Genomic DNA, 22,962 nt, shown 5'->3' on the forward strand with positions numbered 1-22,962 from the left:
ATATATATATATATATATATATAATTTCAATTATTGGTAATATTTTAAGGTAATTTGTGACTTCAGACGCATCACACTCAATGCACAGATTAAGCTACAAGTTACTTTTGGTGAATAAATCTCTGCATTTTGAGTACAGAGTAGTCCCTTGCTACTTTGCAGTTCATTTATCATGGATTCGCTCTATCGTGGTTTTTCAAAATAAGATTGGACATGACACACAATTGGCTGATTGATGGATGAGCCGCAGGATCGGCATGGAATTTTTATTAAAAATAAATTGTTTTAAAATATTTAGCACCTGCTGCACATTTGTGAAGCCCAGAGCAGCAGAAAAAAGCTTCCTCCTGCAACTTTGTGCAGCCCATACTGCTGCAGGATAAACTTCCTGCTGCAGTCAAACAGCTGATCAGCTGTTTAGGTGCAGAGTGGAGAAGTGGGCGTGGCCAAGAGCGCGCGGTTGGGTTAGATAGGAACAGATACACAATGGCAGGTCCAGAATCACATGTTAAGATAGAAATAATTTCAAAAGAAAACTATAATATTTTGGCAAATCATTTAAGGAAATGAGGTCAATTTGTCCTCTAGTAGTCTGAGTCTATGGCAGCATAACAAATTAACCCTAATTATAGGTTTTGTCAATGAACAATAAGTATCTAATATAAGATGGAGCTAGGTTGTTGGAAGGCTTTGTAGGTTAGAAGCAAGATTTTCAACATTAACATTAGGATGATTCAGGAGAACAATTACATATTGTGCATATATCATCTTGGAATAAATCCTTTTGCAACAAGTTATCACAAGCCTAATGGTATTTTGGCATTGTAAGGTCCAGCCTGGCCCGGGTTGGCCTGACCCTGGTCTTCCCAGGCTCTGCACAGGCGTGTTTGAATTTTCATGTGAGCAAGCTCATCATAGCAAGAATGCTTGAGACTCATGTGATGTAATTTTTCACAACACCAAACAATGTAAAGCATGGAGCTCATGCTATTATTCAATCTTTCTTTAATAATAATAATAATAAAAAAGACAAGAACAGGCCGAGAAGGCTGCAAGCTGCTTGAAAAAACACAGGAAAATCTTCAGCACCAGTTGGCTTTGATGGAACCCCGAGTCTCTGGTTCCAAAAAAATGCAAAATGCAAAAGGGCTATAACAAAGAGTTACATGGGTTTACCAACCACGCTCACTCCAAGTCACTCGTACAGTCAATTTAGAATCACCAGTCATTCTCGTATGCAACATGAACGTCACAAACTCCACATAGAAAGGCTTTCACAGCCGAGGTTTGAAGAGAAAGTCCTGTGAGGTGACATTATTAACCACTATATCATTGAGCTGCCTTCCGTCTGTGCATCTTTGGTAAAATCCATTTCTTTACAAAGCTAGATGGCAGATAAAAAAGCAAACATCTTTTTAGTCAAGAGAAGGCTGTGTCATTTTTTTGTTTCTTTCAGTGAAGAAGCACTCGCTCGTTTTACAATCTGGAACATTTGCTCTGACCTCTTTAGGAGCTGCTTACTGTTTCCTGTCATCCCATTTAAATCCAGCCTGTAGCTACAAGTAAAGGACACAGATTGGTATGAATAATGCGTCTTGGCAACCAATGTGGCTCGGAGCCTGGCAAAATGGAGTCATAATTGTGATCTTGTGAGTGTCGTAAAAAAAATGTAGTTTCGCGTGTGTTGTGCAAGTCGCTTTCCTCACAAACACTAGTCAAAAAACTGAATCACACAATCTTTGATTTTTGACGGATGTATTTTTATAGTTTTCTGAAAATAGTTGAACAAAGTTCATCGCTGATGTCATGCATCAATTAGCATGCTGATTGCATCCCTATCAGTGTGTTGTTTTTCATCTGAAATGTTTCGCTTCTACTCCCTGAGTTTACAAATACTGTGTTTAATTTGTTAAGAAATATTAATCAAGATGCTCTAATATATACACTTATTTGTGCTTTGTTGGCAAACAAGTGGCCCATTAAAACAAAGTTTGTAAATGAGGTCAGTTTGAACTCACTTGCTCACCTTGGATCGTATTTAAGCACATCTTCATTTATTAAAACCTCTGCTCACATAGTTTAAAGATAAAAAAACAAGCTGGATTTTTTGCATTACTTATAATAGATTTGTCAGATTGTAAAAGCAAAATAAAATAGTTGCAGCAGAATGTGTCAAAGTTTGACCATAAATTGTTTCATTCTTCAGTTTTTCTCTGCCAGCTGAGAGTCAAGATCGGACTCATCGTGTGCTCCTGTTGACTTTTCAGGAATGCAGGCACATCGTGGCATAAGTTTTGAATTTTGATATCTTCAATTTATATAGTTAATTTTAAAGCAAAACAGAAGATTGAAATAATAATGAATCCTGATGATTTCCACTTATTCAAAACATTTGTCAAATAATGGCCCATTCCCATGAAAAGCACCAACAAATGTCTCCAGAATGGGACACGTTCAGTTTATCAGTTAAAAACCAGCTTTGTTAAGTTGCACATTCACAGAAACCACTCGTGCTTCTTTTAGCTCTTTTTTGCACACCAGACTGTGCAAGGACAAATCTTTCCTGCTTACTTTACTAATCATGTGCTTGGATTCATTAAGGTTTTTTTTTTTTACAATATAGATCTTTAGAAAATTCTCAGCAAAGCACAAATATCTGTACACCAAAGCCCCAAACATCCCCTCGTTCCTTACCATGGCTAGTGGCACAATGCCGCCCAGGTCCTGCGGTGCCAGACGGATGAGGGTTTGCACCTCGCTGGTCAGGGTGCGGGTGAGTGGATACTCCACCTGCCAGGTCACCTCCCTGCTCCCCTGAGTCACCATTAATCCGTTCACCTCCAGGTCTACCTGCAGCACTCGCTGGTATCCCACTGCTTCAACTCTGCAAAGGAGAAAAGGAGACAATGTCAAAAAGATGGAAGTTAAAACAACAAAACGAGCAAGAAATGAAAGTAAAGTTAGGTGTATAACCCTCAGAGATGCCCAACAATAAAAGGTAGCATTGGAAAAGGATTGCTCCCAAAGAAAAAAGTAGGGAAAGAAAAAAACAAAGGAGAGACATTCAAACGAAGGAATATCAGTCGTAACATTGGTGTTGATTTTTTCCAGTCAAAAGAAAAACATGTACCAACAAGTACTTTATGAAAAGAGAACTGTTCTACTCTGCTCCCTGCAGACTTTGTGCAGGATGTGCTATTTTTCTTGAAACGTAAACAACACACACTTCATCTACAGTCTGATCTGAATCTAATCACGTCACCATTGATATTCATTCTCAGATCCACCTAAAACCATCATGTTGTAAGGCAAGGGGGAAAAAAAAGCAATTTATTTATTTTTTCCCATTGCAATACGGTTTGTCTTTCTCAGAGATTGCCAGGGCCACGCAAATAATTTTCTCCCAGCTGATGCAGACGCAAGCAAAGCAGAAAAACAATGAATGCAAAATAATATCCTCCAAACTTATTTGATTTGCTGAATGCTTGGTTTGTTTTAGCCAACGCCTTTCCCATAGGTGTCAATGTCAAAACTCAGTGCAATGCCTTTTCCAACAATACAGATGCACAGTACCCTCTGTCGTAAAAAAATACTACTCATACGTGGGGATCTTAAAGAGACACAGAGGTATGTGTGAGGCATGTTTTAGAGTAAAGAGAAAACAAAAGACAAAAACAATTCAAACTAGAGAAATTGCATTTCCTGTGAAAATGCAGTGTGAATGCTTATTGCTTAAGAACTCACTGAAAAACAGCTGAAATAATCTCAAAATATGCTGAAATGTAGCAACAATGGAAGGACAAGCCCAAGTTAGCAGAAGCATAAAGAACATATTTGCTGAACTAGGTTTAAATGAGCAGAAATAAGCAGAAAAATTAGCAAATTAACTAAAAAAGCTGAAATTAGATTAAACTACCAAAAGGAAGTGGAAGTAGCTGAAATTACCTAAAATAATGTGGAATTAGTTCAAAAACCTACATTTAGTACAAAACAGATAAAAAGTAGCTGAAATAGAAGGAAAAGCTTAGATTAGCATAATTAAGCTGAATGGGGCAAAAGCTGAAATTAGTCGAAGCTGAAAGTAGCAAAAATCACCATAAAAACTTGAATTTATTTAAAAACAGCTTAAATTAGCTAAAATGCTAAAAATATATATATATCTGAAAAGGTAGAACAAGCTTTAATTAGCAGAAGAAAGCAGGAAGAACACTTGTTTGCTGAAAGAAGCAGAAATGAGCATACAAAGTGGAAATTATCTCAAAAAAGCTAAAATTAGCACAAAAACAGCTGAAAAGTAGCTAAAAATTAGAAATAAGCTGAAATTTCCAGAAGGAAGTGGAGAGAGCACGTTTGTTCAATTAGGCTGAAAAAGTTGAAATGGGCGCAAACAATGGAATTAACTGAAAATGTTTAAACTAGCATAAAATCAGCTAAACAGTAGCTGAAATAGCAGAAAAAGATGAAACTTGCAGAAATCAGCTGAAAGTAGCATAACAAGCTGAAATTATTTGGATAAGTATCATTTTCTTTATGTTTATAGCAAAAAATGTGTGCTGCTTTGAAAAAGTCACACAATTTTTTTTTTAAAAAAGGAAAAAGGTCTAAACTGAGCAAGAGAAAGGCAGTTTTAGGGCAGAGATAAGATCTAAAAATTTCATTAAACATATTTTGGGCAAGCTTGCCTTTAAATCTCCCCCCCAGTATGTTCACACTTTAGAAGCTAGCCTCACATCAAAGTGCAGATTTAAAGATGCACTGTTAATAAGCAGGACATGAGAGAGCAGTTTTGGAAGCTTCTGTGCAGATCAGGCGTGGCACAAAAAGGAATTCTAGGTCAGTCAGAAAAGGTTTTGGATTTGTACAGTCTGCTCCTCAGATAAATAACATTTTTAACGTAGTTTTTATGTATATGAAAGTTTCCTTGCAGTGTCCTGAGTTGACTTCTGTTGTGACTTGGTGCTAAATAAATAAACTGAAGTGAATTGAATAGAATTACTTGGGTACGTTGTAAATAATGTTGCAAACCAACTAAAACTTGGATGATCACAGGAGAACATCGGTATGAATCTGCTCCTGAATCTCGCATTGTAGAAACCAAGAGAAGAGCTGTTTCTAACTCAAGCACATAAACAAAGAAATGCACACACTGTATGTTTATTTGACTTCATTCTTTCTTACACACAACTGCATAAACTGTTACGTGTCACATTCTGCACTGGGTTATAAAAACTAGTGTTGCTCAAAAATGATCACTGAAACAAAACTAATATTGACTAGAACGAACACAAGTGTTTTCCTTACACCATGTGATCTCTGAAACATTCTGCAGACACAGAGTTCAAACAGGTAGCCACAATTTCCAACATAGAAATCTTTAACTTGTGAACAAATTCACAATTTTTGCAGACACACACATGGTTGCACATCTGCATGTGGGCACCACTAAATCCCTGCAGCAGGCTCAGACATTGTACATTGTGCAAACATCAACTTCCTGTTATAAAAGTACTAAAAACTTTGACTTTGTTTGAATTTTTTACGTTCAACTTACATACACGTTTGGGTAACACTTTACAATAAGGTGCACAGAATTTGTTAACTAATAGGGAACGCTTCAGGAACGAATCAGGAGCTAATGGGTAGTTAACCAGTACTTACTGGGGAACACACAGCCAAGCCTTATTAGGGGACTACTGGTTAGTTACCTGGGAAACAAAGAGGAACTAATCAGGAACTAATGGGTAGTTGACTAGTACTTATGGAACACAGCCAAGCCTTATTAGGGGACTACTGGTTTGTTACCACAAAAACAGAAAATAAATTCTCCATTTGGATTCTGAATAAACTCTGCACCAGTGAGGTCACAGCTCATAATTGTCAAAAACCTGTTTCCTAGTCTTTACTGATTTTATTGGATACTTACCACTGATTAGTAATTTCATAATCATGTACTGCTGTCATCTTAACTATGTCTGACTATCACTGAGTACCAAATCATTGCCTGGCTATTAATTTGTTGGTAACACTTTACAATAAGGCACACACAATGTCCCAGTAAGTACTGGTTAACTACCCATTAGCTCCTGATTCATTCTTCTTTGGTTTCCTTATTAATTACCCATTAGTTCTTACTTCCTCTTTATTTACAATGTAACTAACCAGTAGTCCCCTAATAAGGCTTGGATGTGTGTTACGCAGTACTGGTTAACGTTAACCCATTAGCTCTTGATTTTTTCCTGATTCGTTCCTGAGGCGTTCCCTAGTAGTTAATCAAATTTTGTGTACCTTATTGTAAAGTGTTACCCAAACGTGTATATACGTTGAATGTAAAAAAATAAGACAGTGGTAGCTCGGTGGTCAGTGCCATTTGCAATCCTGAGGTTGCAGGTTTGAGCCCTGGTTGTTTCAGGAAGGGTATAGGCTAAATTTTTATGTTTGTTCATTATGGTGACCCCAGCCAAAAGGTTTTATTTAGTACTATGTTTGCACATTTAAAATCTTAGTTCCTTACGCAGATTGGAAATTCCTTGGATTATTTCATTGTCCGTTAAAATTAATCCCATTAATCCCCCAATTTAATCGGCAACAAAAAAAAGTTTAACTACTTTCCTCATAATAATCTTTAAAGTGAGCATCAAAACAGGTTGTAAACGATCATGAAGAGGAACTGCAGAGAGCAGAGATCTCTTATGCCATAATTAGCCACATTTATAAACAAAAATTTTTAAATTCTCAAGTATCATTCACTTGATGGAGCGCAGATCCATTAATGGCATTTTTCTTTTTAAATAAATGCACAGTTTTTCTAAGTCAGAATTTAAAAAAAGTGCAAAGCTCTTGTATTTTCTACAACTTGGCAGCATGCTGGGCTCAGGGATAACAACTGCAGTGATTATGTAGTTTACGCTATTAGTGTGCAATTACAGCCAAATCAATTATCTGCAAACGAAATTCATGCTTTACAATAAAGCTGCAGATAATCAGAGCCTTTGTGCTGAACTGTACAATACAAATCTGCTCCTCTCCCCATTCAATATGTCTCTGTGTTGTAGTTTCCCTTTTTTAAATTCTCCTCCTCCTTTGTAACTTTTTCCTCCTGCTGACCTGCAGAGAGTTGTTGCTCTCAATAGAGGGCAGTGCACTCTCTCTTCCTTCAGCCCCTCATCCTGCTTGTGGTTGGGATGATGAATGCCTGCAGTGCAATGGCTGGAGAGGTCAGACTGCTTCTCCACGTCTCATTAGAAACATGACTGCCTCATGCGCCCTTTCCTCAGTGCGATTACCATACAGTTTAATACACTCACTTGCAACTACCACTTCTCTCGCCTTGAGCTACGGTGGGAGGTGGAGACGGCAGACAAAGATGGACACAGAGTCAGGAACAAATAACAGAGTGGAAACAGGGTTAGAGAGGTTGAGATAAAAGCACAATGTCTTCTAGGATCATAAAGCTGTCTGTGCCAGCAAAAATAAAAGCAAATAAGGACAATGCCCCGGTTTAACAGCAGGGTTTTGAGGTGAAACGAGGTGGAAAACCGGTCATGCCACTTCGAGGAGGCTTTAGAGCTATCTCCATTTGTCATTTGTTGAATAGAAAAACAGCACAAACCTAACAAGGTAGAGGAAACCACTCAATTTTCCTATTCTTCAAGATACATTTTAAACATCCTTGTCGCAACAAAAGGGTTTCTGAGTGAAAAGAAGTACAAAAAAAAAACAGAAGATGTGGATGAAATTCCTTTTATTCATAAACAGGAAAAAAAAGTGGCAGAATGAAACACAAAAGCCCTGTTAACCAGGCAATCGTGTTTTCCTCTTTTTGCTCTTGACACCTTTGTGGATATTAGGATGACAGGGAAGGCAGTGAAAGAAAAGTCTGCTGTCTTTCCTGGAAACCCAAGGGGGTTCATTCATGCGAAGCAGTGATTTGGTTAGCGCCAATAACAACAGTACATCAAAGACCTAAGTCTGGTTCAAACAGTCGACTGACAGTGAGACTATAGCATTGGAGGAAGATTTTTTTTTATCCCGTGTGCATTACATGAATACATAACACAACTCGTTTCTATCATTATGAACAACCTTTGGTAAATGAGAGCATCCTGCAGATAAAATATTTGACCAGATTAGGGCCAAAGGCTGGACATTTTCTGCATTCTGATTCATTTATTAAACTGGGTTTTGGTAAATAAGGTTTAATTTCTTTGAAGAGTTTTGGCGATCCTTGCATTTGTGATAAAGTGCACACATTATGTTTGCACTATGGGTCCAACTACAGAGAGAACACTGTTTACACTGAGGGCACACTGCAGGTAATAATGTCCTGAGATTGCACGCTGTAACTGCACTCATGCAGAGACATGTAGGAGGAGATGTATGAAGGCAGCAGACCAAGAAGTGATTTAAAGATGAAAATGTACCAGTCTGTGTGAAGTTAATGATGTCCATTTAACCAGTGAATACAAGGTGCAATGGTGGATACGGTAGTTTCAGCCAGTTATGAATCTTAATGCACCGTGACAGACTTCATTCAACATCTGCAGGGTTCTTGTAGAAGCGTTCATGTAAATAATGTCACCGTAATCAATGGAGGGAAGGAAAGTTGCAGTTACAAGGTGTTTCCTAGCATTCAGAGTTATGACAGATCTGTTTCTGAAAAATAAACCCAGTTTAACTTTAAATTTCTTTACCAAGTTTTCCACGTGGAGCTTAAAAGAGAGATTCAAACTGACCAAGATACCCAAATATTTGTAGGAATCAACAAACTCAACAAGGGCACCATTCAAAGATAAAATTGAAGGAAGAACTGCTGGGACTGACTTCCTGTTTGAAAAAAAAAACATCCCTTTGGTTTTGTCGACGTTTAGGACGAGTTTGAGATGGAACAAATCATGTGCGTGGAAAAAACATCCAGAAGAGGATGTGATAGACCTGCTGGTTCAAGAAAAGCCAGAGCAGATGGAGAAATTGTGTGGACAACAGTGGACACAGCTGTCTTAGCAGTAATTGAATTCTGACATGGGTGAGCAGCAGTTATTCAAAAAAAAATAAATAAAAGGTGTGAGGACAAGCTGGATAAGCGACACATCCTGCCCATCTGTCCGTGAATGAAGAGCCATCTCCTGCGTTCATGCCTCCTGTTTTAAACCCAGCCTCTGTTTCAAATTGAAACAGGTGTAAAACCACAGAAGGATTCAGAGTTCTGTGTCACTTTCTTTAATAGTGTGAAGCCTCCAAATGCTTCCAATAATTAAACGCCTGAAGATTTTGTCAAGATGACTCAATTTTGGCAAAGAGAAATTAAAAACCGACTGCTGAGTCAATCTGCTGGTTGCCTGTTCATTTTAAATGTGCTACAAAGACTTGTATTGTTTGTATCTTTATTTGCCTGCAAAGATTAGAGCTGGACAATAATTCAATATCGATATATGTCACGATATACTTTTATGCAATAACAGTGATATGAGTTTTAAGCACATTTTTGGCATTTCGATATGACACAATTACGTAAGTGCGTGGTGACGTAGACGTTACGCAGAGCTCGAGTCCAGAAGGCGTTAGCGAGAGCAGGCTAAGCTAATCTCCAACATGCGTCAAGTTTGTGCTTCAAAATGAGCGCCCATGACCGTCAGAATGTGACTGAAAAAGGTTTCACAAGTGAAGAGAAAGCAGATGACATAACTGATAAGAGAGGGAAGACTAATTCGGTGGTGTGGAAGTGGTTCGGCTATCTAAGATCCGATAAACCGCGAGTGTGCTGCAAAATGTGCCGGAGAGTCGTTTCAACTAGCGGTGGGAACACACTTAACTTGTTCCACTTGATAGAATATACTGAGAGTCAGAAGAAGAAGCACAATAAAAGATTGTGCCAACGTGTCCCTGAAACAACACCCCCAGCTGTATCAAAAGAGAAACCCCTGCAACAAATGTTAAGTTATGTTGTTGTTTAAAGTTAAAACTATTGACAAAGTTGAGAGTTTTATATTTATTTGACGGTGATTTTAAATTTCTTTGAAGACTAAATACAAATAAAAAGTGAACATTAATTCATTTGTACGATTTGGACAGATTTTCTGAGGCTTTATATTGTTCATATCGATATCGGAATTATAGCGTTATCAACCGAAATTAAGAAATATATCGTGATAAAAGTTTTGGCCATATCGTCCAGCTCTAACACAGATATTAAAAAATGAACTCTGTTAATGATAAACTTTAAACAAAATTAGCATATGCTGACCTTTTCCCAGAATCCTTTTGTTAGCAGGATGTAAATGAAAGTTTTGTTGCCTCCTAAGCGTCCCGTTTCATGACTGGAATGCAGCTGTTTTGACTATCTATACTTCACTTACTCTCGAGCTGCAAAGCTGCACTGGAGTCTGGACGCCTCTCCAAACAGACTCAGTCAGAATCTAATTGGTATGAAGATCTCAAGGGAAATCAGGTAACATCTCCGATGAATAAACTCCAGTTTCAACAGGAGCTCCATCTTCCTCTAACAATGGTGTGCTTTTAAAGGTCACTTTTACTCTTCTAGTTTAGCAGGAGCGAGTGTAATGAGGTCATTTAGCCTACTGTAGACGGTCATTAGAATACTATGATTTATAAATCAGAATCTGGCGTAGCAGAAGCCATAATTTGTGCGCATCACGAGGGAGTTCAAGCTCCTCTCTAATGAGTTTCAGTATTTCAGGTTTTATATCCGCCTTCTCTCAACGACAATGCTAATGAGAGCTTATTAAATTTAGAGTAACTCGTCACTTGACACCTCATCTTTACCCCACAGGTGAACAGAAGGCATAAGATGCTAAATGAAACGGTTTGGAAAAGGTGTTGGAGAAGTCGTTTGTCACAAGGAAAATATTGCGTTCAGCAGCAGCTCTGCTGGGATCAGCAAAGGGCAATGAACGAGGAGTCTCAGAAAAAGAAAAACAGACGATAAAAATGAGCAAAAATAGCTGCAGTCTGAGTAACAACAATTAACTATTCCCAGAGGAAGGATGACTGAGCAGCAAAATACTTATTAACAATAAAAACACTTAAAAGACTTGCTCTATGATCATAACCTCATGGTGTCTTGGTAACTGGTGGCTACCCATGTGGCTTTGTCTGGTGTCTTGTGGAAATATGAAAGTCAGATAATAATAATAATAATAAAATAAACATGAAATGAAAACATGCCAAGAAGGCAGATAAAACAAAGACTAACCAGTTTGAGTCAGAGGGAGATTTCCCACTATCAAACCTTTAACGTCAATCCTATCTCTGTCACTTCAGATTAGTTTGCTCTCAAGGTAAGCATGCCAAGTGCAAATAAAGGGGGAGGGGGGCAGAAGATATAAAATAGTATAACATATATAACATTTTTCCTCCAAATTGCATTTAGGTCTGCCTCTTTTTTCCCTGTATTTTCTGAAATAACACCCTCTGTTTCGGGTTGTTGCTGCCACTCGTTCATTCTTTCCTCAACCTCAGTTTTTACCTCCCCTCCTCTCCTTTTCACTATCCTTCTCTATATTCTCCCCTTCTAACCACCCCCCTCCCCTTACCTCCTTACCCTCCTCAACTGCCTGCTGGTCTATTTTCTTTCCTTCCCCATTGCTACACTTTCTGTTATATTTCTCTCAAACCGTGTGTGAAATTAGAGGATTCGAGCTTCCTGCATGAAACAGATGTGGCTCTAGGCGTCAACCAGTCAAACAGCAGTTTTGACACTCTGCAACAAAAGCCAGTAAGAGTCGAAAATACAAGCAAGAAATCACAAACATCTTCCAGAAAACAGAGAACAACAATTTACTAAAACTCTGCAATGTTCTCACGTTTTATTTGTTTGCCATTGATAAGAAATGTTTAGGTTTTGTCTTAATTGTGATACCAATGAACATTTATATACATAAATACTTATGTTAGCTCATTTTACCTTACATTTTAGCATTTGTTTATGAATTAATTATGGAAAAAAACCCAGCTCTTTTCTTCTTGAAAGTGCATCTGAAATAACCTGCAGATCATGTTGCAAGAGTGTAAGAATGAACCTAAAGTGACTTAAAAAAGAACAAAATAAGATGTCTGTAGCTCGTCAAATACAGATGCATTTCGTAGATTCTCCCATCCCACCCAAAATAATGCAACTTTGATTGTACTCGTTTCCTAACTAGAATTGGATTTGACATTTTTTTCATGAACGTGTCAGTTTAGTTTACCAATTTTCACAAAAATGCCTCTGGCAGTTTAAATATGATTTCAATTTTTAGTCAGTTCGACAGGGTAGATGACAACTTCTGTCTGTTACCTTTTTTTGTTCTAAAAATTAGCACCTACATTCTTCAGGATCTTAAAAACTGATGATTTTGTGTGAGATTTTGTATAAACAATGTGGTCATGTGCAAATAGGTCATGTATTCCCTATAAAGTTCTATATATTTTTTAAATATGTAAAATCAGATGTACAAATTTAAGATATACACTCGTAATGGGCGGCTGTGGCTGAGAAGTTTGAGCAGTCGTCCTCGAATGCGAGAGTTAGGGTTCAGTTCCACCAGCAGTCACATGCCAAAGTGTCCCTGGGCAAGACACTGAACCCCTCATTGCCTCTGATGTGTGTCCCATCGGTGTATGCATGTGATAAAGATCTGATAATTATTTGTACAGATCTAGTAGAGTGCTGTATGAATGGGTAAATGAGGACACAAATTGTGTTGTAAAGAGCTTTGAGTATCTTGATAAGATAGAAAGGTGCTATATAAGTACAGTCCATAATAACGATTCTGTCCCAGATCATATTTTTGTTATACTCTTAAGCCATCCATCCATCCATCCATTTTGTTCCGCTTATCCAGGGTCGGGTCACAGGGGTAGCAACTTAAGTAGGGAGGCCCAGACTTCCTTCTCCCCAGCCACTTGGGCCAGCTCCTCCAGGGAAATCCCAAGGTGTTCCAGCCGAGAAACATAGTCCCTCCAGCGTGTCCTGGGTCTTCCTCTGGGTCTCCTCTTAGTAGGAAGTGTCCGGAACACCTCACTAGGGAGATGCATCCAGGAGGCGTCCTAACCAGATGCCCGAGCCACCTCAACTGGCTCCTCTCGATGTGGAGAAGCAGCGGCTCTACTCTGAGTCTCTCCCGGATGACCGAGCTTCTCACCCTATCTCTAAGAGAGAGTCCAGACACCCTGCGGAGAAAACATTTTGGTTGCTTGTATCCGAGATCTTGTTCTTTCACTCACAATCTGAAGCTCATGACTATAGATGAGGGTAGGAACATAGATGGACAAATAAATTGAGGGCTTTGCCTTTGACTCAGCTCTCTCCACCACGACAGACCGGTACAACATCCACTTCACTGCCAATGCCACACCTATCCATCTATCGATCTTTCACTTCATTTTTCCCACATTCGTGAACAAGATCCAGAGATACTTTAACTTCTCCACTTGGAGCAGGACCTCCTCCCCAACCTGGAGAGGGCACTCTACCCTTTTCCAGCTCAAGACCATGGCCTCAGATTTGGAGGAACTGATCCTCAGCCATGTTGCACTGGGCTGCGAACCGCTCCAGCAAAAGCTGTAGATCAAGACCTGATGAAGCCAATAGGACCACATCATCTGCAAAAAGCAGAGACACGATCCTAATACCGCCAAAATGGATCCCCTCAACACCTTGGCTGTGCCTAGAAATTCTGTCCATAAAAGTTATGAACAGAATCGGTGACAAAGGGCAACCTTGGCAGAATCCAACTCTCACTGGGAATGATACTCTTGTTCTGATCAAAACGATGTAGACATTAAAAGTCTTGATCTCTCCTAAAAATCTAAGATAATACTTCAACTCAAATTTTTTGTATTTCCACTACAAAGTAGATTAGGCAAACTGATTTAAAGTAGGGAATTGCTGTCCTCCCTTAAGTGCCAACAATGAAACCAGCTAAATACATTTTCACTGCAATAACTCAAAATATGTTAATCTTACACATTGCAGGGTAGAGGAGGACTTTCTTTGGACCATTGGCCTCTAAGAACCACAGTGAAACATATAAAGTTGATTTTTGTTTTGATTTGGCACCTTCCTTTAAAGACTTCTCTCCTTATGTATTCCTTTGGTGTGCATGCTTTGTGATTGAAACAGGTAGGAATGGCTAAGTTTGCATGTTGCATTCACAACCAGAAATAACCGTTTGAGTGAAACGCCTTAAAGTGAACAGGTTTCATGTGCTGAGCTGGTAAATAAACATGAGCTGACTGAGACAGAAGGCTGCAAACTTAGTGAAAAATACCAGAAAAACTCACCACATGCCAAATCTTTTATGTTGATAAGACTAAATATTTTATTGGTAGAACAAGATTTACAGATTAGCCATAAAACTGCAGAGAATTGTGAACTTCTCGACACTAAAGGTACAGCGAGGCCGTGCCGTCGGTCCAAATGTCAATCGGAACAATTATTCTCATTTTATTGCTGCCAAACTCCTTTCCAGGAGCAGATCGCACGCTGTGAGCAAGGTAGTGAATATGATACAACACAATCAGTAAGTGTATAAACACCAGCCTTTATCCTCTTATTGATTTCTGGGAGCTCTAGGAGTGTTAGTAAAATTCTCCAGAGGGCTGCGGTGTTCATCCTCTTATCCTGGACAATAAGGATCAACTCAGTGAGACTGGCTAATCTCCCCCTTGGAGTCTAAACTCTCCACCAGAAATGACACTTCATCGGTTTCCTTATACTCACACAAAGATGACCGGAATTAGATTAAGTTGTTCTTTCAATTACGTACCACACAGTTGCTGCTTGAAATGGTTAATTCTCATGATTTTAGGTTTTCAGTCAGTAAAAGTCATTCCACTTGTTGAGTTTTCTTTTATACGTCTGTCATTGCTTTCACTTTTTTAATGTGTCCACTCCTCCTCTTCCTTCTTTCACACTTCAGACATTCCATCAACTTTTTTTTTGTTGTGAGTCACTCTATTTCCCAATGTGCCAAAACCAATGTAGAACAAAGAACTTTACTAAAAAATCAAGGTCGCCCTCCCTCAGGATGATTAACTTCTTCCTCTTACAGCACAGGAGCTTCAGAAAATGAATTTGATTTTGAGATTTTATACAAAAGATGCGATTATTCCTGATCCTGCTGACTACACTATGTGGACCATGTAATTAAACTGGTATGACACACCGAATCATGTCATTGGTTATAAATACATGTTTTTGTTGGTATTTTTCAGATTTTCAGGCATTTTTTTTACCTGTTCATGGTAATATAATTAGAAGTTGTGTTTTAAAACGTTTCGAGCAATATGAACAAGTGGAAGACAAAAAAATTCAAGCTGAATGCTTACTTTATCTAAGGCAGGATAAAAGTATTTGAAATTGATTTAGTTTGTAAATGAGGGAAAAAATAGCAGCACCTGCAAAGCCTGAATGATGCATCATTTTTTAGCATGATCCATTGTCTCAAAGGCGTTTTAAACAAATGGCCTTGTCGGAATCACCTTGTTGGTACAACAAATATTATCTTATGCAAATCAATCTTGGGTTTTTGTTTTATTAAGGTATTATTTTGCAAATATAGTGAGAAACAATGGAACACAAGAATAATGTGTTGTTTTTTTTTCCATCAAGCTGTTAGTAACAAAATCACATTCAGTCACAACTTGAGCTTGTGTTTAATGAAGTTGTATATTACGTCTAGATATGACAGTCCATCTACTAAGTTTTGTTGCCTTGTATGCTTTATCAGATTTAGACATGGGATTTAGTTACTAGAAAGAAAAAAAAAAGAAGTAAAAATAAGTCTAAAATTCTCAAGGACTACATCAAAATGGTTTAAATAGCAGCCTATATTGAAACAAAAACTTTGAAAGACTTTAGAAAATCTGAAAAACTGAAAACTAGCATAAAACTTTACAAACAAATCTGGCTCGCTGAATGCAGACACATTAGGAAATAAGAGACAACAACCCATATCATTATTGTTTTTATCTAAGTCATGTGATTGTTTACTTCATTGAACTGCTTAGATATTGTCCTCCCCACTATGGACTAAAAAGTACAAAGTATTTTAATTACTTGGCCCCATATATATGCTTTTTTTTTCTTGGCTTCTGTTTGCCCCATCATTCTGACAGCCTCAAAAAGATTGTCACATGCATGTAAATGATAATAATTCAAATACATTAGTCCCTCACTACTTCGCAGTTCAGCTTTCGCAGACTCGCTGTATCGTGGTTTAAGTACAGTGCTGTATTTTTTTTTTAAAGAGTCGTCATTTTCTAGTTTTCTTTCATCAAGCCTTTACTGTTTTGCCAGTCTAAAGAACTACATTACCCAGAAGCTATTGGTTCACTTCCCAGAAGTCAGCGCTGCTTCCAACCACTGCTTGCTGCAAACAGAGAGAAAGTTTTGCAACGCAAAGTCAGAAGTTCTGTAAGGATAAGTTCACAGAACTGGCAGGAGGAAAGTATCAAATAATTCTGAAGCTGAACTCATCCTTCAAGTTGTATCCTCACTGCTGAGTAGCTGGGCTGCAGGTGATCTGGACTCAGTGTGACCCGGATTCTGGGAGCTGCAGGGAACAGACGGCTGCAGGCTTCAGCCTTCAGCCTGGTTCTGGTCATGCAGTGCTGGTCTGGACCAGGCCAGAGGTGATGGATTAAATCCTGGGCAGCCTTGCTCCTGGAGCAGCAGCGGTGAGCTTCAGTCATTCAGCACCGGGACTTTTTTCATCTATCGGATCGGACGGAACAGAGTTGCCCCTGTTTTGCAGAGCCCTGGTAAGTAAACGTTTGTAGCTCCTGTACATATAAGTGCTGTATGTTGTTAAAATTTGTAGGTTTAAGAGTTTAGAGGACTGATCTGTGGGCTTCATTGCTGCAGGATAGATCTGCAGTAACGAACCGTCGGAATAGAACAAAGTTGGAACGGAACCGGAGCTGTTGCTGTTCTGCAGAGCTAGTAAGTAAAATTTAAAAACATATGTTGTTAAAATGACAAAGGTTTAAGAGTTTAGAGTATCCCAAGAGTGTGGGAAGGGTTTCTAAATCCTTAATATAAAGTTTACTGTACTTGAACTTGGACTACTGTATCCCTACTTCGCGGTTTTTCACTTATCACGAGGCTTCAGTGTACTTACCCCCCGCAATAAACAAGGGACTAGTTTATGGAAATATACTCACATAAAAAATAAAAATGATGGACTTGTTTATGTGGCTTAAATTTGGGGTCATTGCCAACTTTTCTTTATCCTGTACTACTTTAACTATGGATGGTGACAAATATTCTGTCAAGGAAATGAATGTCTTCAATTTTTATTTTTCCTTGAACCATTCCAGTTTCCTCCCCGACACTGACTGCATGATCTCTGCCCATAAATCTCCTTCAGTCTACCTTTTTCATAAACAAGCTTGAGGTGCCAATAAACACAAACACAGGCCTGCGTGTATGTCCATGATCTGACAAAAAACAACCAACAAACAAAAAAAGATAAATAAAATGAACGAAAAACGACTAGTCCAGTAAAATGTGTTAAATTGTTGTTTTTGGCCAGAATTAATAGAAATCCCAACCTCACTACGAGACTGTTGATCCTTACTACAGTTTTATTTTAACAATGTTGTCTATGAGTCTTATTATTTTTTATTAATCAAGAAGTCATTTCAAAACTACCATATACATAAAAGTCTTTATAAAGGCAGAGTTTTATTTGAGGAAGGCATTGATTTCTAATTGATTTTACTCTTAATCGTGCCATGTTTTTCCAAGTTTATTGCCTCTGAACAAAATTGAGAAGAGCACGCAAACATTTGTCCTCAAGCTGGCACATGTTTTTTTTTAAATGCCAACTTGAAGTTCATTCATTCTTTTGGGAATTATTATCATCTCTGGTAGATATGCACAATCACATTTTCCTTCTCCCCCTCATACATTTGCCTTGAGTATTTTGAAAATGTTAACTTCTTGAAGAAAATTTCAGAGCAAGGCCTCTCTCTCCCCTACATTTAATGTGTTAAATTAACGCCACTCTACACAGGGTTAAGTTTAAGTAGTTAAAACGGGACTTTGCACTGGAATTCCCTAGACAACTTTCTTGTGGTACCTCAAAGAGAGTTCAGATGCATTAAACAGGAGCCAAGGATTCAGCATATGATTTATTAGAGGATGAAATGGATCAGAGGGTTGTGAGCTCAGGGTCCCAAGGCCAATAGGCCTGCCTTATCAAACACCAGCAGGCTCCATGGCTAATCTCCAGTTTGTGGGCTATCCCCATCATTGCAGGCTGATCAATCAGGTAAACTCAACACTATAGGTTTTAGCAGAATGGGACACTGTAAGAACAGACATATCCTCTAGTAGCTTAAGCACTTTGTTGAACCAATTGGTTGAAATTATTAAATATATATATCACAGCACAAAAATGAGTACATCATGTGTTAGTTTATGGCTCATTACATCTTTGGCTGCGTTTCCTGGATTAGCCATGCAGTCAAGGCCATATTATAAGTACCTGAAGCCTCAATAAGATTTTACTTGAAACAGATAGATATACCACTTTTTTGGGACAGTGTGAAGATCAGGAATATCGAAGTAAATACCTAACTAATGCCCAAAGCTGCCAGAGGACTGAGGAGACAAAATGGCATATCTTTAAGTTAAAAGATGTTGCTTATATTTAAATGGAAGATATTTCACTCATGAGGTTTGACTGTCATCAAATGCACACAATTTTACAGTGTAAAAAAAGTAGTAATATTTTATTTTTGGTGGGGTGGGGGTTAACTTAAACTGTTGAAGTTTCCTTTTCTTAATGGACTATTCACCATATAAAATATGACAAGGCCCAAAATCATGTGATTCATATGCCACTTGTGTAAATGAAAACACACGATCAATACTGCAGGGACGTCGAACAATCAACTAGATGTTCGACCGCTCCATGAAATCTTTTTAAATATATGAAAAACAGCAACCCTGGTGAACCCTAAGGTTAGCACATAAAATAAGATGTTAGGATGATTGCCTAAAAAGATTAAGACACACATTTTTTTTAAAACAATTACTTTGTATATAAAATTGTATGCTACGCTCACCTAGCATGAACCAGTGGAAGAAAGCACTGGTTTCCATTTAAATTATACCACCTAGGAAGGAAATTGCTTTGTTTCTTTTATCCATCATCCAAAATACAGTGCATTCAGAAAACTATTTACATTTTCAAGGGCAAACCACATGCACAATGCCCACAAATGTAAATTTGCATACTATTATTTTCCTCACTGTAATATTCCATCTCCTTCCCAAAAACACATCTAAGTCTCTGCTTTTTTCTGCAGATGTTCAGTTTTAATTAAACCAATGGCAAAACTAAAGAATTATAGCTGTTCAAGAAATATAGTAGCAGTGAAGGTGTTTCCCCACCTAATCAAATTAACCTCAATAGGTGCATTCAGTGCATGCACACAGAGACACCCACAGCAGGCAGGTTATTACCATCCTTTGGTCTTGCTGATGTGTGGAAAGTTCCTCTATTGGAATCAGATTGCACCAAAGGGACCTTTGATTTAACTCGAGTCGTAAATGCAGTCCTACAAGCTCCTGCTCCGTATGGCCATTGATTGTATGCATTTATTCAGCATGTGAGCTAAGCTCAGTGCAATCAGTAAGAACAGCGCTTTCTCATCATTGTTCTGTCAATGACTCCTAACAACTTCATAGAATAGGATAAAGCTGCCTTGAAGACATGAAGTCACTGACCAAAACAAGGCATGCTAGGCATAGCCTTACAGGACGTAGTGTAGTTATCTGTTAAAATGTCAGTTTAAAAAAAAAAAAAGTAAATGAGTATTTTTTTTCTGGCACCTACTTTATAATATGCATCCACTATAGGATGTTGCCACTTATCATGTGCATGTTTAAACAACAGATTTGTCTTATTTTCCATATGAAAGGATTTACACATAAGAAGCCAAACAATAAAAATTATACATTTCACACTGATGGACGAAAAAAGAAGTAAAAGCTGTCAGAGAGGGGGAGAAGTGATGAGAGCAGAGGAAGATTGTTACCGTCATGCAGCCTCTGGCGATTATTACCATATTATAAGAGCAATCAGTCAAATTGGGTTAAAATGTAAATGTTGTTTCAGTTCCAATTAGTGCTTTAGAATGAGAACAGAGTATACACACTTTGCAGCTTCCATGTCAAGCTGAAGCATAATTATTCAAGTGTAATACAAGCATTTGTGTTGCGTTTTCCCCTGAATGCTCCAAGAAAGCCTTAAAATGTGTACAAGTGCCACAAATGATGCACAAACGAGCTTGTTGCTGTCACATTCGCATGTATCAGTCTTTAATCTCCTTCATGAAGTGCATGCATGACAATAAAAATACAATCATATGAATATTCCCAGTCTTATTTATTCTCTCCTTTAAAATGTGTGCTTTATTTTTGCTACAGCAATGATCATTTATTGCATCTTATCAACTAAAGAACTAAGGAGCATATTAACTTGCAGGTTATTCTCTTGATCTACACATTAGTGGTTGTTAACTAATTAAAGTTGTCCTTATAATTAGTGGTGGTTGTCAAATTTTATTTAACCTTTTTAATGCTGCTTTTTGTGTGATGTCTTATTTCTAAGGTCATGTAATTTTATTTTTTGCATAGTTGTATTTTCAGTTGATCAACTAGTGGAGTTTATTTTTGTACCCTGAATCTGATTCTTTAGATCAATAAATACCAGTGTAAGAAAAATAACCCACTTTGCTAAATCTGACAGTTACATGATAATGTCATAGTCTAAGGTCCTTGTGATGAATAATGTGCATTTTTCCTTTGAAAAAATAAAATAAAAAAATTTGTCCAGTTCAATACAGTAGTCCCTCGCTATGTCGCAGTTCAACTTTCACAAACTCGCTCTTTTGCGGTTTTTCAACGATCAACTTTACTCACGTGATTGGGACTGTGCAGATAAAGTTAATGAAAAAACACTACGGATAGGCGCTGCCATTTTATATTTTCCCATCAATAAGCCTACACAGTATTGCCTAACAAAAAGAACTATATTACCCACAAGCCAGCAGTGTACTTCCCAGAATTCAACAATGCTTTTGGCCCCCTGCTTTCTGCCAAAATGGAGGGAAAGTTTTGATCTGATCCGAACCTGACTAAAAAGTTCAGTCCTTATTCATAGTGGCTTTGCCGCTCATTGGATGCAGAGAGCTGATCAGAACCAGACCAGAACTACTTCCAGCCTCATCAGTCAATCTGAGTGCTGCTTGCTGGCCCACGACGCCTCTCAAGCAAGGAGGTGTTGCTTGGAGGTCTGTGTCTTCTCCAGAGCTCACCTGGACATTTTTCCATCTGATTTTTCTGGATTACTTTGACTTGATCTGAACCATTGTGTGGTTTTGTGCTGGCTCTCCGAAGGTCCAGCTCTCTAAAAAGCATCTGCTGCTCAACGGCTGCAGAGAGATGATCAGAACCTGACCAGTACAGTACCAAGGCTGCTGAGTCCCCACATTTTGGTTTCTTCCTTCTTCAGGGGTCACCACAGCGAACTGAGTCGCACAAAGACTTGGCAATCATTTTTATGCCAGATGCCCTTCCTGACAAAACCAGACCACCGAGCTACCATAGTCCTCTGTGTGGAGCAGAGAGCTGCTATATAGGGCACCCAGGGGAGCAGATGGTTGGGGTTGAGGGCCTTGCTCAAGGGCCTAGAGTGGGGCAAATAAGAGTGGAGACAGGTTAGGGTGCTTCACCAATTCCACCCACATTTTGATGTTGTCGGTACTGGGAAATGAAACAGCGATCTTCCGATCACAAGCCCACCTTCTCTAACATCTGTGCCACCACTAACATGTGGTGTATGTATGTACATTTTAACACACATATATATGTTAAAATGACATAGGTTTAAGAGTTTAGAACATTGCAAAAGTGTGGGAAGGGTTTACTGTATAAAGCCTTAAAATATATATAAATGCAGTACAAAAATAAATGTAGTGTTTCTACTTTGCAGTTTTTCACTTATTGGGTGTGGAACGTAACCTACGTGATAATCGAGGGACTACTGTATTTGCATCAATGCACATTTAAAAACATATATATAGTTTTTATTTCCAATTGAAATTGCAATGAATGTTTTTATTGGGTGAATAGAAGAAAAACAAGCAAACAAACAAACAAATAAAACCATTTTGGGGTGTGCTTTATAAGACCTTGTTTTTTTTCTCATTTGTGATGGTGAAGATCAGTTTGTCAGAAGAAGAAACAAACACCCAAGTTGCATACATATTGAATTGATTACTTAAAAGCAAGGACAATTTAAGTTTTTTTCTGATTACTATTTAGTCTTTTTACTTGTTTTTGTGAATCCCTTAACATAAAGAAATTATCAACATAGGCAGCTTGTAATTATCTTATAATAGAAAAAAAATCTCATGTTACTTTTGCAATAAAATTAAAGCATGTTGGATAGAGTTTTACTCAGACTCCTGTGGTTAGGAATTATTTTGTAAATAAGTATCAGCACAATAACTTCAGTGGAATAAATCCAAAATAACAAAAAGGAATTGCCATCTCTTATATGCATACACTGGTCCAAAAGGAAACGCTGCTCTTTTATAATTACCTATTTTATCATAAATATGGAGAGCACTGCAGCATCATGAGAGCCCTGCAGTTATGATTTGTTTCAGTTGAAAGTCAATAAGAAAACTGAATTATAAAGGTTCACAACTACCTCAGCAAATAATCTCCTATAAAAATGAAAAATGGTATATGATGTACAGCGCCGGAAGGGAATCATGTGTGGAGATATAACAATGCTTAGCAATTGCAACCTCCTCTAACTACAATCTTTATGGGCTATTTATGTGAGAATTGTGATTTCCTGGGAACAGAGTATGCAAATCATACCATTTTAAAACAAGTCTTCCATTCAGCACGCACACATACACACATTGTTGCCTCCC

The 22,962-nt window shown here is 38.1% G+C and overlaps 1 protein-coding gene across 1 annotated transcript in view; it reads right to left on the bottom strand.

The window, feature by feature from the left end:
* Positions 1–22,962, bottom strand: part of si:dkey-112m2.1 (transmembrane protein 132C) — a 187,052-nt gene that overhangs the window by 43,812 nt on the left and 120,278 nt on the right. Inside the window, exon 4 of the mRNA XM_037692045.1 lies at positions 2,695–2,884. Coding sequence (XP_037547973.1) covers positions 2,695–2,884 — 190 coding nt within the window. The remainder of the gene's footprint in view (positions 1–2,694; positions 2,885–22,962) is intronic.

The sequence above is a fragment of the Nematolebias whitei genome, chromosome 18, assembly GCF_014905685.2.
Source record: "Nematolebias whitei isolate Nwh7 chromosome 18, NemWhi1, whole genome shotgun sequence".
Lineage (NCBI taxonomy): Eukaryota > Metazoa > Chordata > Actinopteri > Cyprinodontiformes > Rivulidae > Nematolebias > Nematolebias whitei.